Genomic DNA, 17,470 nt, shown 5'->3' with positions numbered 1-17,470 from the left:
TCAGGCAGGGCTCTAGCTTTTAAACATATGAAAGCGTCACTGCTTCTCTATAAAGGCAACACTAGTTATATATCTTTATGACTGTTAGTCATGGATACGAATTCAACAGACAAAAAGTACTTTTTCACGAGCTAATAAAAACTATCAGCTTCCAATGTTTTACTTGGAAACCACACAACCTACCAGTGAGCAAGCAACATGAAAATGCTGATACCCAGTGATTCCTCCCCTTTCAGAACATTAGAATGTTACTGTCAAGGTCAAGGAGCCATCCAGCGTGCGGCACCATTTGTAAAAACATTTTACTAACGTTTGAACAGCTCAAAATATAGGAAACAACTATTCAAAGTAATTTCCTATCATCATCTTGTTAACTCTGGAGCCATTAATGAACCAGGATTCTTAAAGAATCAATTAACTCCATGAAGAGATTTATCATGGATTACAAGCTGATTTGATTAGTTAAGCTGTCTCTTTTAGAAGATGGGCTGACTATCCAAGTAAATATTTGCAAATATCAGTAGCACCCATGTCTTTGCTTCCAGATTGTTTATTCTTGTTTGCCTTTACTTTCAAGCCTCGAGCAAATAAAATCTTGCTCACCAGAAAATCTGACTTCAAATCAAGGCTCAGTCATGGACAAGCGACTGGGAATGAGTACTGTGCTCACGAACTTGACATAATAGGACAGGTCCTGGTTTGATCAAGCAACAGTTTGCTCTTATACCCAACCTGGCAAGCTGCGGTTGAGCAAGGCCTCCAAGTCAGGATCAAGCTGTGGCTTGCAACACTTGCTCAAGCCAGTTTGGAAGTAAACAGCAAACCTGACCAAGCCAGGAGGTATTTTGTTAAGCCCAGTGTGTAAGAGGAGCAAGGAAGGAGAGCCAGAGGAGGGAGCGCATTAGCACAGGGCTTTTGAAGAAAGTGGCATTAAAAACCTAAGAAGAGCCATGCTGGATCCATCTAGTCCAGCACTCTGCTCACGCAGTGGCCGACCAGCTGTCGACCAGTGACCAACAAAGCAGGACATGATGCAACAGCACCCTGCCACCCATGTTCCCCAGCAACTGGTGCACATAGGCTTACTGCCTTGGATACTGGAGGTAGCACATCATAGCCACTCTTGACTTCAGTTCTCCACTGTAAAGTAGGAATTGTTGCCATTTACCTTCGGCGCATCTGTTAAGTATTTTGTATTATGCCATATACATTATTATTATTATTATTATTATTATTTATTTATATAGCAGCCTCCCAATAATAGTTGTGACTGGAGAACGTTTATATTAATTTTGGTACCTCAGCTAAGTCCACAGATTTTTGACTTGCTTAGTAACCAGACATTATTTTGCTCTCCAACATCTCTTAGCTTCCCACATGTTTTCTGCTCCCCCTTTACAGTCCCCGAACCACTTCTTGCCTTTTCTGAAGCCCCCACCTGTGTAATGAAAACAGTACCCTGCCTCTCCACCAAGCCATATGCCAGGGAACTTGGATGGAGCAGCTAAATAGGGGCTTTGCAGAAAACCAAAGTGCTTTTGTAGGTTTTGCAAAAGATGAGAACTGCTCCCCCGAGTCCTTGGCAATTCAAGCAGAACTTGTGGGAAGGGTTGTTCATGATGTGGAAAAAGGAAAGGAACCTCTCGTGCAAGCACTTGAGTCATTGCGGACTCCTAGAGGGACGCCTGCTTTCGCTGACGTTTTCTTGGCAGACTTTGTAGCGGGATGGTTTGCCATTGCCTTCCCCAGTCGCTGTTCCCTTTCCCCCAGCTAGCTGGGTACTCATTTTACCGACCTCGGGAGGATGGAAGGCTGAGTCGACCTGAGCCGGCTGCCTGAAACCAGCTTCCGCTGGGATCGAACTCAGGCCGTAGGGAGAGTTTCGGCTGCAGTAACTGCCACTATCACTCTGCACCACACGAGGCTCTTGTGTGGCGCAAACTACTTGATGTGACAGGTAGTTTTATAGAGACCTGTACTTGTGCTTCATCCCATTCTATCCAAGATCTTTTTCTGTATTCCTTCTCTACGCATCAACACAAACCACAGCTAAAATTGGGGAGACCCAAGTCCAAAGCCTCACTGTGTGATCGTCAGCCATTCACAATCTCTCAACCTAACCTATCTCCCAGGTTGTTGTAAGGTTAAAATGAGAGGGGGAAGAAGAACCACATGTGCTGCCTTGAGTTCTTTGAAAGACGAGTTATAGTTTTGGTAAATAAAAACTAGATGCACACCACAATAAGAAATTCCTTTTGAGGATACTTGGGTAGGCTCCAGCCTACCCAATATATATATATATATTATATAAATGTAAATAATAATAATAATAATAATAATAATAATAATAATAATAATAGGCTTTTCTTTCATGTTCAGGGTCTAACCAATCACCAGAGCTGAAGGCAAAAAGAATTTGTCTCTCTGACTGGATTGGGTAGCAAATCTGGTTTTGTTGCTTTGCGCTTCTGCACATAACGGTCTTGACTTGAGTGGAGGATTCTGCCTTGATAAACTTCTAGTCCCTCCCAGCCCTGAAGTATCACAACACTCAATAGCCCAAAAGAAATTAATGGGCCACTTCACATATTACACATAATGAATGACCTGGTGTGGGGCATAGCTCTTCGTGAATTCGTAAGCAACAACGTCGGAAGGATAGTGGAAAAGTCCCAAAACAGGGACATAACTGGTAAGCCATGATGAAAAAACTCCTCCGATATTTAAACCTTCTTGTTTTCAACTGCATGCTATTTATGATAAGAGAACTAGAACTAGATCGGTGCTATAGCAGCTGAGACAAAAAAGGAAATCCTCAAGTTAACTGCAGAGCCATTAACCTGATAAGGCATTGTTATGACTTTTACTCTGAAAAAGGCTTCAGAGTATCCAAAATAGTCATGGTTACTATTGGTAACCATGCGGGAAAGAGAAGGTAAGCTCGGTTTATTTTATCTAATGGTAATGCACTGCAGGGTCTATACTTCCTGAACATGCCAATGCACACAGGTTCACAACGTTTTCCAGCCTGTGTAGCTACAACTCAATTTTGAGTCAACTTATCCATACAGGCTCATTAACAACCTTCCTCCCAGAAGCTGGTAAAAGACTGATCTTTTAAAGAGATATTTAATATGTAATTTTAACCTATTGTTTTAATCTCTCTCCATTTTAAAGGTCTTAAATATTTTGACTGCTGTTTTACCTTCTGCTGTTCTTTCTATATTTTAGTACAGCCTTCAACTTGGGTGTCCTCCAGATGTTTATGACTACAACTCCCATCAGCATAACCAATAGTCAGGAATTCTGGGGAAACAACTTGAGGGCATCAAGTTGCGAAAGGCTTTCTCGGTTGTGGCACCCAGACTGTGGAATGCCCTCCCCTTGGAGGCCCGACTGGCACCAACACTGATTTTATTTTGACGCCAAGTAAAAACATGGCTTTTTAACAAAGGCTTTGATGGTTAAATTCACTAAGATGCCACATTTTTAATTGCTTTTACTGCTTTTAAATTATATATTGTTTTAACTTCGTTCATGGTTTAATTTGTTTTTAACTGTGCATATTTATTGTTTTATTCTGTATGCTTTTATCTGTACGCCGTCCTGAGATCTTAATGATATAGGGCGGGATACAAATGTTTTAAATGAATAAATAAATTTAGTACATTTTGTTTAAAACTGTAATGATGTTGTTAATCGTTAAATGTATGGTTTCTGTTGTTAGTTTCTAGAGCTAGCAGGAGGGGGAATAGAGTAGAAATCTTTAAAATAACAATACATACCTTTGGGATAAGTAGAACACTGAATGCATGGGTCTGATAAGGTAAAAGATTTTGTGAATCAAAAACTTACAGAGATGCACTTTTGCCCCACTCTTCCTGTCTCAAAATGCTAGCAAGTTGGGTGGAGGCAGAGCTATGTCAAATAACTGCAACTGATGAGAATTTAACACACAATATACAGAGATTGCCCTCTCACGACAACCAGACGGGCATAAACAATTATTAAAATAATACCAAACAAAGCAGTGCACATAGGCATTTTCTTATAGTCAGAGAAACTGAAAAAGAGGGTTACTCTAGAATCTCAGCACTATCTTAAATAATAAACGAAAGAAATACAGCTGAGCCCTTCTACTATCACAGCTTTACCGTTTCTAAAATTGGCAGCAGTAAACTTCATAGAATCATAGAATAGTGGAGTTGGAAGGGGCCTATAAGGCCATCAAGTCCATCCCCCTGCTCAATGCAGGAATCCACCCTAAAGCATCCCTGACAGATGGTTGTCCAGCTGCCTCTTGAAGGCCTCTAGTGTGGGAGAGTCCACAACCTCCTTAGGTAACTGATTCCATTGCCGTACTGCTCTAACAGTCAGGAAGTTTTTCCTGATGTCCAGCTGGAATCTGGCTTCCTTTAACTTGAGCCCGTTATTCCATGTCCTGCACTCTGGGAGGATGGAGAAGAGATCCCGGCTCTCCTCTGTGTGACAACCTTTCAAGTATTTGAAGAGTGCTCTCATGTCTCCCCTCAATCTTCTCTTCTCCAGGCTAAACATGCCCAGTTCTTTCAGTCTCTCTTCATAGGGCTTTGTTTCCAGACCCCTGATCATCCTGGTTGCCCTCCTCTGAACACTTTGACCAGGAACACAGTTTCTCTGAAAGTCACATGCACGCAGCATGCTTTGGTCTCCATTTGTTAAGCCTCAACACAGCTAAAGGCACAATCCTACACATGCTTAAACAGAAAAAACTCCTAAAACTCCCAATATGCCCCAACTAGCAAAAATGACTTTTTTCTGCTGAACATAAATAGGGTTCTGCCCGAAATATCTTTGTAACTTAACAGCACCACTGGGCTTGTCTTGCGGACTATCTAACAGTAGCCTGGAAAATAAATCCACAGTGTATATTTTTATTCAGCCCACACTTACTTATTGAGCTATTTCTGATGTTTAAAAAGGAACAATTTCAATACAGCTTCTCTTTGTCACCTGAAATATCTATTAGCAAGCTTGATCTATCGTCCAATATAACTGCCTTGAGTTGTTTTAAAGGTTACAGAGCAGACCTAAGTATTTTAAGCACTTTCATAAATCCTTTAGTAACCAACGAATGGGTGCCAATTGCAAATATAAAATTAGTCAAGCCTGGCAGTTTCAGAGATGTTTTTAATGTGTTCTAGGTGATCATCCCTAGCAAGTATGTGAAGATGAGTGGTTGTCAGAATATCATGCGCAATTCTTTAGGTTGCTAACATTTCTTGTCGCTATAGTTTTCAATGTCATTGTGTGTTTTTCTGAAATTTAAACAACCTAAAGGTAGTATATACTATTGTCTTTCAATTTTTACAAGTATTCAATTAAAAAGACTACAAAATATAGCATTTGGATCACATAAGTGTGCTTTACATTTTTTCCTTCAAATATTTCAGGTTAAATAGCTGTGGAGAAAAGGGACAATAATAATAATAATAATGGGCCCTTTTTAAAAGTTTTTTGTTTACTAAATACAAGTAAAATAAACACATTAAATTAGATCACTCAGCAACTACCATTTCATTTACCACAATGTGGTAGTAGCACACTTCATAACTACTACTGCATGCTTCCTTGACTTTTATTTATTTTAAAGCATTTTTATCCCACTCAGCCAAAAATGTTCTTGTAGCAGTTTATACATGATCAATTAAAAAAAAAGACACAACCATCATGGCTTCTATCTATATAGGATACTACGGGGGTTTTTTGGTGGGGTTTTTTAAAGGACAGATATAAAGATTGAGAGCAGGGCTTGCTAAGGAAGTAGTACCCTCCGTTCTTCAAATGTTATGTTGCTCTCCTGCCCAAGAGTTTCTATCTCTCTTGCCCGGCTTCGCCCATTCTCTCTGGCTGCTCCGTTTGCTTGGAATGCTCTTCCAGAGCAACTACGTACCACGAGTTCCATTGTAGATTTTAAAACGCGTTTGAAAACTCATTTGTTTTCAATAGCTTTTGGTATTTTAGCTTGATCTACTGTTCTTATTACTATGATTATTCTCTTATTCCTGCTTTGTGAACACCTTCCCCCCCCCCCTTCATATGTTTTAATGTGATTTTAGATTGTAAGCCTCTAGGCAGGGTATCGGTGTTTTATTTGTATATTTTGTACAGCACCAAGTACACTGTTGGTGCTATATAAATAAATTAATAATAATAATAGTAAAAATGTGGTAAGAGGCTTAATTCCATTCCCTGTCAGTTTACATTTAGCAGACAGATTGTGCATGAGAAAGCATTAACAGTTGTTTGGCTAAGTATTGCTGATATTCCTATCTTCCATCTATTTACTCAGACCTAATTGGATCTCTCTCATCACCATCTCCACACAGGATTCTTAATAGGGGGAGGTGTCCAAGCTTACTATTGTTCATTGTATTTTACAGAGTTTCTTCAAGGCTTGTTTATGTTTCATATTTCTGCTCAGGAAAGTTTTAGTTCATGAAATGCGCCCCTCAGTTGTCTTCCCATTGCCAGGATTTTTATTTTGCGGTATCCAACATTACAAAACCCTCAAGAATTAAAAGGCTGGAACAAGATGCTGAGAACTTGTAACCCATGAATTCCCATCCCAACAACCAGCTCCGTCTTTCTGTAGAAAAAGTTTAAGACCCCAGTTTCATACAAACGTATAACATGTTTTATTTTACGAAATATATTTCTAACACCCCTACATTTTATTCTGTGTGGAGTTTCACAACTTGGGCTTTCTAACAGGAGAGTGTGATGGGCAGATGTTGGTGAGAGGACCTGAAGCCACCTCCCCTCATAAAAGATGCTCAGTAAAGCAGTTCCCACCCACCCAAATCTCACTTCACACCGTGCAGCACTAATGACATTTGACATTTTAACAATGGGGAAGAGGGTGCACTGGGTCTGTACATTACAGTCCGTCCCAAACATCACAGCGGATGAGAAAACATAAGCAATTATTGATTCTAAGGGGATGAAAGCAGACAAGAATGGATTTTAAATCATACTGCTTTATTTATTACATTTCTATACCACCCAATAGTCACAGCTCTGTTATACAGTATTATCAACTGCAAGCATTTGTACTTAAGAGTCAGGCACAAATAACTGAACCCACACAATCTGCATCTCCGTTCTAAACTAATTTAACAGGAACTTTAATTTTCTCTCTGAAGTTATGGCCTTGTATTTTATTCTCTCATGCCTATTGTGGTATAGGCCTTATTGTGACGTCTGCTGACTGGTTCAATAAACTGACTGAGTAAATTGGTATTTTAATTTCAATGAATTTACTTTCAAGTAGGTATGCTCAAGATTACAGATACAGACTCATTTCATTTGCTTTCTAAGCTTTAGGATATTTACCACAGTCACATTTTGAAACTGCTCTAGTCATTAAAAGCATGAGCTATGAACTAGAAAATCCGCAAATCAAATCTCAATTTAGCTAGCTCAACCCACTAGATGGCCTTAGGCATGCCACTCCGTGACCTGGTTCACACATAACAACAATCCAGAGTACAAACCAATTCACATGTAACCGCAAATCACATAACGTGTGAATCATGCACAAGTGGAAGTGAGCAAGCGTGCTGCCTCTGGCGTGTTTCTCACTTCTACTTTCTGTAAGCATTGGGCAAAAGGCGGGCTACTAAGAAGAAGAAGAAGCAACCTATGATCAGTCCATTCGTAGGTTGTGAGCATGATATGCAAACCAGAAGGAAGAGGTTGTTTAGGGGCTAAACTCATGATTTGGTGTTACCTATGGGTTGATTATGGGTTGTCTTTACATGTGATCCATGCACTATGTTTTAATTATGGGTTGTTAACCACAAACAACCCAGAGTTCACAACCCGACAGCAAATCATGGGTTCCCTTCTTGGTATGTTCGTGGTTAACAACTCATAGTTAAAACCACAGTGCATGGTTCACACATAACAACGATCAATGTTTCATTGACAACCCACACTCTGGGTTGTTTACATGCAAACCACTCCTCTGTAATAGGGGAATAATACTAGGGTGACCATATGGAAAGGAGGACAGGGCTCCTGTAACTTTAACAGTTGCGTAGAAAAGGAAATTTTAGCAGGTGCCATTTGTATATATGGAGAACCTGGTGAAATTCCCTCTTTATCACCACATTTAAAGCTGCAGGAGCTATACTAGAGTGACCAGATTTAAAAGAGGGCAGGGCACCTGCAGCTTTAACTGCTGTGATGAAGAGGGCATTTCACCAGGTTCTCCATACATACAAATAACATCTGCTGAAATTCCCTTTTCAATACAACTGTTAAAGACACAGGAGCCTGGTCTTCCTTTTCATAGGGTCATCCTAAATAATGCTGGCCTATCTCACAGGGTTGTCGAGATTACCGAGAATGAATCTGAAGTGTTGGGTTTTGTTTGTTTTTATCACCTGGAGGAAATTACTAGCACTGGCTTTCTCCAAAGGCAGGTAGCTTTTAATATTTTAAAAAGATTACTTCTCAAATATTACTCTTACTCAGAATTTTGGAATCTCCTGAAAGTTGAGAGAACTGCAATTATACTACAAATATATGACTCCTTATACTATCATCACATCTATGGCATTTTTAACATGAAAAAGGTACAGCATTCATACTGACAAACCCTGTCCTGGAATCTATTATTTATGACTTAATGTTGACTTGTCCAAGGTCACCCAACAAGTTCAGAGACAGCTGAACTGGCTGTGAACCCAGATTTTATTTATTTATTTATTTATTACATTTTTATACCGTATTTCTATTTTTATACCAATAGCTGAAGCTCTCTGGGCGGTTCACAGAAATTAAAACCATAATAAAACCACCAACAGGTTAAAAACACAAATACAACACACAGTATAAAAAGCACAAACAGGATAAAACCACGCAGCAAAATTGATATAAAGTTAAAATACAGAGTTAGAAACAGTAAAATTAAAATTTAAGTTAAAATTAAGTGTTAAAATACTCAGGTTCACATCCAAAACTCTTTCAACTGGACCTTTTCCTTGTAGCAGCCTATGTTTAAGAAAATTCTATGTTTTTCTTAGTTTTATCAATTTTGAAATTTGCATCCATGGATGGTAACATCTGAATCCATTTGACAATGGAAATTGAGAGGTTTCACAAAGCTGACTCATTATAGTATTTATTTTCATAATAAACAGTTCTAATCAAAATCACATGTCAAATATACAAAATAAACACTGTACTTCCAGTCACTGAATTATATGCCTTCCTTTTTGGCTATTTGACTATTCATCTGGGTCCATCATTCATCCTGCACAGTCCAGTTTGACAGCTTATTCTCATTTAGACAGGCCTGTAAATACTTAATCCACTTTGCATTATTTCACCCATCTTAAACACTGACTGCCACTCGGGCTCTGCCTTTGCTTGTGTTAAGCGTACTGTGAAATTGGCAGTTACGAGTCTTGCCAAGGCCATATTTAGAATGGAATAGTCATCTCTACAACACAGAACAATAATTTACACATTCATATGGCAGCAGTTCTTTACATGATGGAAGAGGTCCTACTCAGCCCCCAAGCTCCAACTCTGTCCTAGGTTATGATCACAGTGTCTTTAAAAATTCCCCACACATCCCTGGGTCCCTGCCCAACACAACTGACACTCCTCAAGTGTTGCTATCTATTCTCTAGTGAGTCCCAGGGGAGCTGAACCCTCTTCCAGCCCAGGGGCCAAATTCAATTTCAAAGCAGCTCTAGGGGGCCACATTCCAGTAGTGGGCGGGGTCAAAGACAAAAGTGATGGGGCCAAAATACCAGCATATTTTAGCTTAATGCTCTAATTGCTAGTAACCAAGGTTTAGAAGAGCTGTTTCCACCTTTCAGAATGTGGGGAAAAGCTGCACAAAAGCTGGGAAACTACCAAAAAACCCCAGTGATTGGGAGGAGAAATAGGTGGTGCCATGGGGCGGGGTTTTCTGGGTAATTCCACAGCACCAGATTTGGCCCCTGGGCCTGAGGTTCTGCACCCCTGCTCTAGTCAGTGGGTCTTCCCAGCTCACATGGGTGCATGCAATACCCTGCAATGTGGGGGGGTGGGGGGCAGGGAGATGGAGATCCAATATTCCACACTATTTTTCCCGTACCTCAGGGACTCTCAGAGGGCTACATTTTTTCCCAGCCAACCCCAAAACTGCAGTCACCAGGTTCCCCTCTTCCAGCAGGACCAGCTAGGTGGAAGCAGCCAGCAAATGAATCTCCTTGCCCCCACCACCTTCCCTGTGAGAGCGACAGGAAGGAAGCATTCCTGAAGCTGATTCTTCGAGAAGGGGCTGAGTCCCCATGCCACAGTGGCTGCAAAGAAACCTCTCCTCCCTGCTTCTCTACTCTCTGGGAAAGAGACAGGGTGCGCGCTTCCAAACTTGGAGCTGAAGAGGGAGCAGGAATTGGCATGCAGTTGCCAGGACAATCCCCACCCACCTCTACAACTCTTAAGCAGGAAGGAGGCTTTTCACTCATTATGCTTAACAGAAGGCGGTGCCACACTCGCCATGGCTAGTGTAACTGTCAAAGCCTTGGGACTCCTATACTCCAAAGATTCTGCCAAAGCAATGCAATCAGCCACCCATTCCCATGATGTTTTAAACTGCTTTGTATCATTTTAATTTGTTGGAGTGTCAGTTGCGCACCATCTCCAGCATTTATATAGTAGAAAAGCAGGTTGTATGTTTTACAGCCCTTAACTGAAGCAAACCTTTAGCATCTGTAACTGCACTTGCTCAGATCAATCCCTTGTTTGCTTTACTTCTCCTTCTCACCCAGCACGCCTTTGTCACAGAATCATAGAATAGCAGAGTTGGAAGGGGCCTACAAGGCCATCGAGTCCAACTCCCTGCTCAATGCAGGAATCCACCCTAAAGCATCCCTGACAGATGGTTGTCCAGCTGCCTCTTGAAGGCCTCTAGTGTGGGAGAGCCCACAACCTCCTTAGATAACTGATTCCATTGTCGTACTGCTCTAACAGTCAGGAAGTTTTTCCTGATGTCCAGCTGGAATCTGGCTTCCTTTAACTTGAGCCCGTTCTTCCGTGTCCTGCACTCTGGGAGGATCGAGACGAGATCCTGGCCCTCCTCTGTGTGACAACCTTTTAAGTATTTGAAGAGTGCTATCATGTCTCCCCTCAGTCTTCTCTTCTCCAGGCTAAGCATGCCCAGTTCTTTCAGTCACTCTTCATAGGGCTATGTTTCTAGTTTATATTATAAGGCTCATATTCCAGTTTATATTATAAGGCTCATCCTCAGGGCAGGGACCTGCCTTGTGCTTCTGTCTTTCTTTCTCTCTCCAGGTAGTCAAATCTACTGATAGAACTATATAAAACATGATCACCACCATTCACCATACTGAAGTATTTTGCCGGAGAAAGGTGGGTAGATAAGTACCCACCTTTTTAATAAGTATTTCATTATTTGACAGAGCAACACAAACTTTCTCTCCCGCTCATCCCACTTTTGCAAGGCCTTTGGTTTTGCTTATATTCCTCTGTGCACATACTCATATAGATGGAAGATGCTATATAAAACACACAGTGATAGATAGCTGCATAAGTATTATTATTTCACGAAGAAAATACATAGGTATTTGCCAAAAGCCTTTTGCACCTGAATCAGATTTGCAACTTATCAAAAGCTTGGACCACAGTTTTAGAAGTGCTACTTAAAGTCACAAGAAGACAACTCGAACTTATTATGCATGTTTACTCAGAAGCTGGTCCTGTTGACTTAGAATCATAGAATAGCAGAGTTGGAAGGGGCCATCAAGACCAACCCCCTGCTCAATACAGGAATCCACCCTAAAGCATCCCTGACCGATGGTTGTCCAGCTGCCTCTTGATGGCCTCTAGCGTGGGAGAGCCCACAACCTCCCTAGGTAACTGGTTCCATTGTCGTACTGCTCTAACAGTCAGGAAGTTTTTCCTGATGTCCAGCTGGAATCTGGCTTCCTTTAACTTGAGCTTGTTCTTCTGTGTCCTGCACTCTGGGAGGATCAAGAAGAGATCCTGGCCCTCCTCTGTGTGACAACCTTTGAAGTATTTGAAGAGTGCTCTCATGTCTCCCCTCAATCTTCTCTTCTCCAGGCTAAACATGCTTTCAGTCTCTCTTCATAGGGCTTTGTTTCCAGACCCCCTGATCATCCTGGCTGCCCTCCTCTGAACACTTCAATGCTTACTCCTGAGTAAGCATTTTTAGGATCGCAACTCTAATCCTAACCCTTATGGGAAATTAAGCCTAAATATAGGCAGCTGCATTCACCCCCTTGTTACCCTTTCTCTTCCGCACCCCCCCCCTCCACCCACAAGACTAAGCCAAAATAGACTTACTCAGAAGTAAACCTCACTGAATCCAACAGGGAATGTAACCAGAGAGCTCCGGCTATTGGGCGGTATAGAAATGTAATAAAATAAATAAATAAATAAATGTATGCCAGAGCCGCAGTTTTATACACCTTCAGAAATAAGCCCCACTCAACTCAGGGCTGCGCTATTAAACAAGGACACGGGAGAGATAGGATGAGCTTCCTTCGTAGCATCTTTCAGTCTTTTGCTGATTGACTGTATATGAGCCCTTTTGGGGAGGGGTGGGCTGAGGAATATGAAAGCATGAAAATACTTTGAAAACACTTCGAAGCATTTTCATGCTTCCAAGTATTTTTATGCTTCAAATAAACACTTTTATTTGAAAGCATGAAAATACTTCAAATAAAATAGACGTTATTTTAAAAGTACAACGTGCGCCTGTGCATGTTTCCCAGGGAGTAAGGCCAGCTGTGTACCTCCCCCCTCAAGGAGCGTGTTTACTGGGGCAGCTCTTGCCCTCCCTCTCCCCCCCCCATTGCTATGTGGGGCCAAGGGGGAGCCCTCAATCTAGCCCCCCCCAGGCAGACTCTTCCTTAAGGCAGCCTTCCCCAACCTGGTGCCCGCCAGAGGTGTGGGGACGACAACTCCCAGCCCAACACCTCTGGCGGGCACCAGGTTGGGGAAGGCTGCCTTTAAGGGCTCCTGCTCTTCCACCCCGCCCCTCTCATTCCCCTCAGTATATCCGGGGGCGCAGCAGTCGCCGTCCCCCCCCCCTCAGAGAGCCCCCTCGGGCCCCTTTCCCCGCACTGACCGGCCTGGGTGGTGTCGCTGAGGTCGTGGCTGGCGGCGCTGCCCCGCGGATAGTCCCTCAGCTTCCTGCCGCTCAGGCTGAGGGCGCCGCTGGCCGCCGCCTCTTCCAGCGCCCGCTCCAAGGAACGCGTCCACGACGACGGGCCCCCCGCCGCGGCGCCTCCCGGGCAGCCCCCCGCGGCCAGGCTGCCGGAGCCCCCGCCAGGGCAGCCTCCGCTTCCTCCTCCTCCTCCGCCGCCCTCCGCCACCGCCAGCACCGCGGCCGCCATTTCCCCACCCCCCTCTCCTCCCTCAGAGGCTCCGCCGCACTGCGCATGCTCCGCGGAAAGCCGCGGCCGGGGGAATACAGGGAGGGGGGGAGAGACGAGAGAGCGAGCCTGCGCGGGCCGAGAAGGGCGGAAGTTCCAGTCCGCGGCGACACAGAGTGGAAAGGCGCCTGCGCGGGGAGAGACGGGCGGAAGTTTGAGCCGAGGGCGAGGCTGAGAGGAAAGGCGCATGCGCACGGCAGGGTGGGGGCGGGCGCGGGAACGATAAAAAAAGAGATGTCGTGCGGCTCACGGCAAGAGCTGCCTGCTTTCCAAATATAGAGCGACCCTATGGATCCCATTCCACAAGCGTAGGACTACAACTCCCATCATCCCCCTTGTCATATTTGGTAGGGTGACCCTATGAAAAGGAGGACAGGGCTCCTGTATCTTTAAAGTTGTATAGAAAAGGGAATTTCAGCAGGTGGCATTTGAATGCATGTCACACCTGGTGAAATGTTGTCTTCATCACAACAGTTAAAGCTGCAGGAGCCCTGCCCTCTTATAGAATCATAGAATAGCAGAGTTGGAAGGGGCCTACAAGGCCATCGAGTCCAACCCCCTGCTCAATGCAGGAATCCACCCTAAAGCATCCCTGACAGATGGTTGTCCAGCTGCCTCTTGAAGGCTTCTAGTGTGGGGGAGGCCACAGCCTCACCAGGCAACTGATTCCATTGTCGTACTGCTCTAACAGTCAGGAAGTTTTTCCTGATGTCCAGCCGGAATCTGGCTTCCTTTAACTTGAGCCCGTTATTCCGTGTCCTGCACTCTGGGAGGATCGAGAAGAGATCCTGGCCCTCCTCTGTGTGACAACCTTTTAAGTATTTGAAGAGTGCTATCATGTCTCCCCTCCATCTTCTCTTCTCCAGGCTAAACATGCCCAGTTCTTTCAGTCTCTCTTCATAGGGCTTTGTTTCTAGACCTCTGATCATCTGATCTTGACCAGATACAAAAGAGAGGAGAGCGCCTGCAGCTTTAACTGTTGTGATGAAGAGGGACTTTCACCAGGTGCTGCATGCATACAAAGGACACCTGCTGAAAATCCCTTTTCTCTACAACTGTTAAAGATACAGGAGCCCTGTCCTCCTTTTCATAGGGTCACCCTACCAAATATGACAAGGGGGATGATGGGAGTTGTAGTCCTACACTTGTGGAATGGGACTGGGGTTGGGAAGGGTGGAGGAGGCCGCATCGTCTCACAACAACGAGCCCAAATGTATTCATTTCTTGTATTCCTGGTATTTATGTGACGCTTTTCTACAGTGAAATGTCCATTAAGGCATCAAAAGGTGACATTTGAAAGAAACACCAAGTTACAAAGAAACACCAAATTACTTGGTGTCCCAAGATGCTTGATTAAATAACAGTTGAAACCCATTGTGAGAAATAATACAGTTGTGTCTGCTGTCATCAAGCAGCGAAGGCCTGCAAAATAATAATAATAATAATAATAATAATAATAATAATAATAATAATAATAATAATAATTTGTTACCCGCCTCTCCCTCTGGATCGAGGCGGGGTACAACACAAATAAAAACATCATAAAATACATATAACTAATTAAAACATTTAAAACTACTACATTATTAAAATACCTGTCTGTCCAAAAGTACAAGTACAAAACACCTTTAATTTTGTGAATTAAAAGTAAGCACTCCCAAGTCCTGTGTCAGTTCTCATTTCTCTCCTACCCTCTGCTGAAAAACAAAAGCCTTCTACAGTAAAGCCCTATGAAGAGAGACTGAAAGAACTGGCCATGTTTAGCCTGGAGAAGACAAGACTGAGGTGAGACATGATTGCACTCTTCAAGGACTTAAAAGGTTGCCACGCAGAGGAGGGCCAGGATCTCTTCTCGATCAGGACACAGAATATTAGGCTCAAGTTACAGGAAAAACTTCCTGACTGTTAGAGCAGTACGACAATGGAATCAGTTACCTAGGGAGGTGGTGGGCTCTCCCACACTACAGGCCTTCAAGAGGCAGCTGGACAACCATCTGTCAGGGATGCTTTCGGGTGGATTCCTGCATTGAGCAGGGGGTTGGACTCGATGGCCTTGTAGGCTCCTTCCAACTCTATGATTCTATGATGATCCTCAGCATAGGTAGCAGGGTGGAAGCATGTGCATTGGATGGGGCTGCTGTCCTGCACATACTTCATAGGGAACAAGTCTCAAGAAACATATTAGGCCACCCTTCCCCAACCTGGTGCCCTCCAGATGGACTACAACTCACATTGTGCCTAACCAGCAGGTCTCATTAAATGTTCAGAATCTCATTGCCTCCTCAGCCTAAAACAAGACGTTACACAGGGCTGTACAACCTTTCCGTCCCAAGAGGAAATCCACCCCACCCAGGTTTGGATGCAGACCCTGGGGCTGCAGAACGCACCCATGCATAGGGTGACCATATGAAAAGGAGGACAGGGCTCCTGCATCTTTAACAGTTGTATTGAAAAAGAAATTTCAGCAGGTGTCATTTGTATATATGGGGAACCTGGCGAAATTTCCTCTTCATCACCACAGTTAAAGCTACAGGTGCCCTGCCCTCTTTTAAATCTGGTGACTCTAGTATAGCTCCTGCACCTTTAACTGCTGTGAAGAAGAGGGAATCTCACCAGGTTCTCCATATTTACAAACGATACCTGCTGAAATTCCTTTTTCTATGCAACTGTTAAAGATACAGGAGCCCTCTCCTCCTTTTCATATGGTCACCCTACCCATGCACACACTCATAAATCTCTCCCCAACACTCACTCTTCACCCCCAACACACACAGATACACAATTTCCCCAATTTTTCTATTTTTTAAAAAGCCACTATATTAAGGGCTGCTCTAAAAGTGCTCTATAGTTCCTGCCAAAGTGTCCTATTTTTTTTCGCAGTTGCAAAGAGACTGAGATGCCAATTACCAGCAGCGGTTTGGGTTCCGCACAAGAGGGTGGTATGGTGTGGTAGGAGCACAGAAATCCGAGTTTAAATCCTCACTCAACTCTTTAGCTCCCTGGATGACTTTGATGTGGACATGCTGTCCCAGGGTAACCTACCTCACAGGTTTATCATTAGGAGAAAATGGGGGAAGGGAATAAGCATCTATATCACCTCCCTGGAGATGTGCTCCCTGGAGAAAAGGTGGGTGTCAGAGTTCCTGCTATGACTTGGACTCCCTGAGCGAGTCTTTAAGGATCTGTGCCTCCTTAACAATCCTTCCTTCTTTTTACCTCCCCCTTGCAGTTGTGGTGTGAGTGACTAATAAGGTAAAAGAGGCAAACGCACAGCATATAGTTAAACTACGGAACTCGCCTCCACAGGATGTAGTGATGGCCACCAATTTGGATGGCTTTAAAAAAGGGGTTGGATAAATTCCTGGAGGAGAAGGCTCTCAACTGCTCCTAGTCCTGATGGCTATGTTAAGGTGACCCTATGAAAAGGAGGACAGGGCTCCTGTACCTTTAACAGTTGCATAGAAAAGGAAATTTCAGCAGGTGTCATTTGTATATATGGGGAACCTGGTGAAATTCTGTCTTCATCACAACAGTTAAAGGTGCAGGAGCTATACTAGAGTCACCAGATTTAAAAGAGGGCAGGGCACCTGCAGCTTCAACTGTTGCGATGAAGAGGAAATTTCACCAGGTTCTTCATATATACAAATAGCTCCTGCTTGAAATTCCCTTTTCAATACAACTGTTAAAGATACAGGAGCCCTGTCTTCCTTTTCATAGGGTCACCCTATTTAAAGAAATCCAATTCCTTCTAAATTTGCATGAATAGGTACAAATTAGCATACGCAGATTTTACACAGGCTTGTGTCCTACGGGTCTGGGGCCTTTTTGTGGCACCCCTGCGGTGGAATACTGAAAATTATGGCAACAAGACTCTTCAGTATGGAAATATGGAAAGACGCTTCAAGTATTAAGGTAATGCCTTTTAAAGAAATATTGTTAGGGCACACTAACTGAGCTCTGTGGACTTCTAACATTTGCATTTTTGGCTAGCTAGGTTGCCAAAAGCACCT

At 43.3% G+C, this 17,470-nt stretch overlaps 1 protein-coding gene across 1 annotated transcript in view; it reads right to left on the bottom strand.

Annotated features, from left to right (window-relative positions):
* The window catches only part of LRCH3 (leucine rich repeats and calponin homology domain containing 3), a 116,485-nt gene extending 102,836 nt beyond the window's left edge, over nt 1-13,649 (bottom strand). Inside the window, exon 1 of the mRNA XM_063131753.1 lies at nt 13,154-13,649. Coding sequence (XP_062987823.1) covers nt 13,154-13,649 — 496 coding nt within the window. The remainder of the gene's footprint in view (nt 1-13,153) is intronic.
* Nucleotides 13,650-17,470: the final 3,821 nt, after the last annotated feature.

This window comes from Elgaria multicarinata, chromosome 8 (assembly GCF_023053635.1).
Source record: "Elgaria multicarinata webbii isolate HBS135686 ecotype San Diego chromosome 8, rElgMul1.1.pri, whole genome shotgun sequence".
Classification (NCBI taxonomy): domain Eukaryota; kingdom Metazoa; phylum Chordata; class Lepidosauria; order Squamata; family Anguidae; genus Elgaria; species Elgaria multicarinata.
The sequence above is the reverse complement of the archived record's forward strand: the minus strand, read 5'-3'. Positions and strand labels throughout refer to the sequence as shown.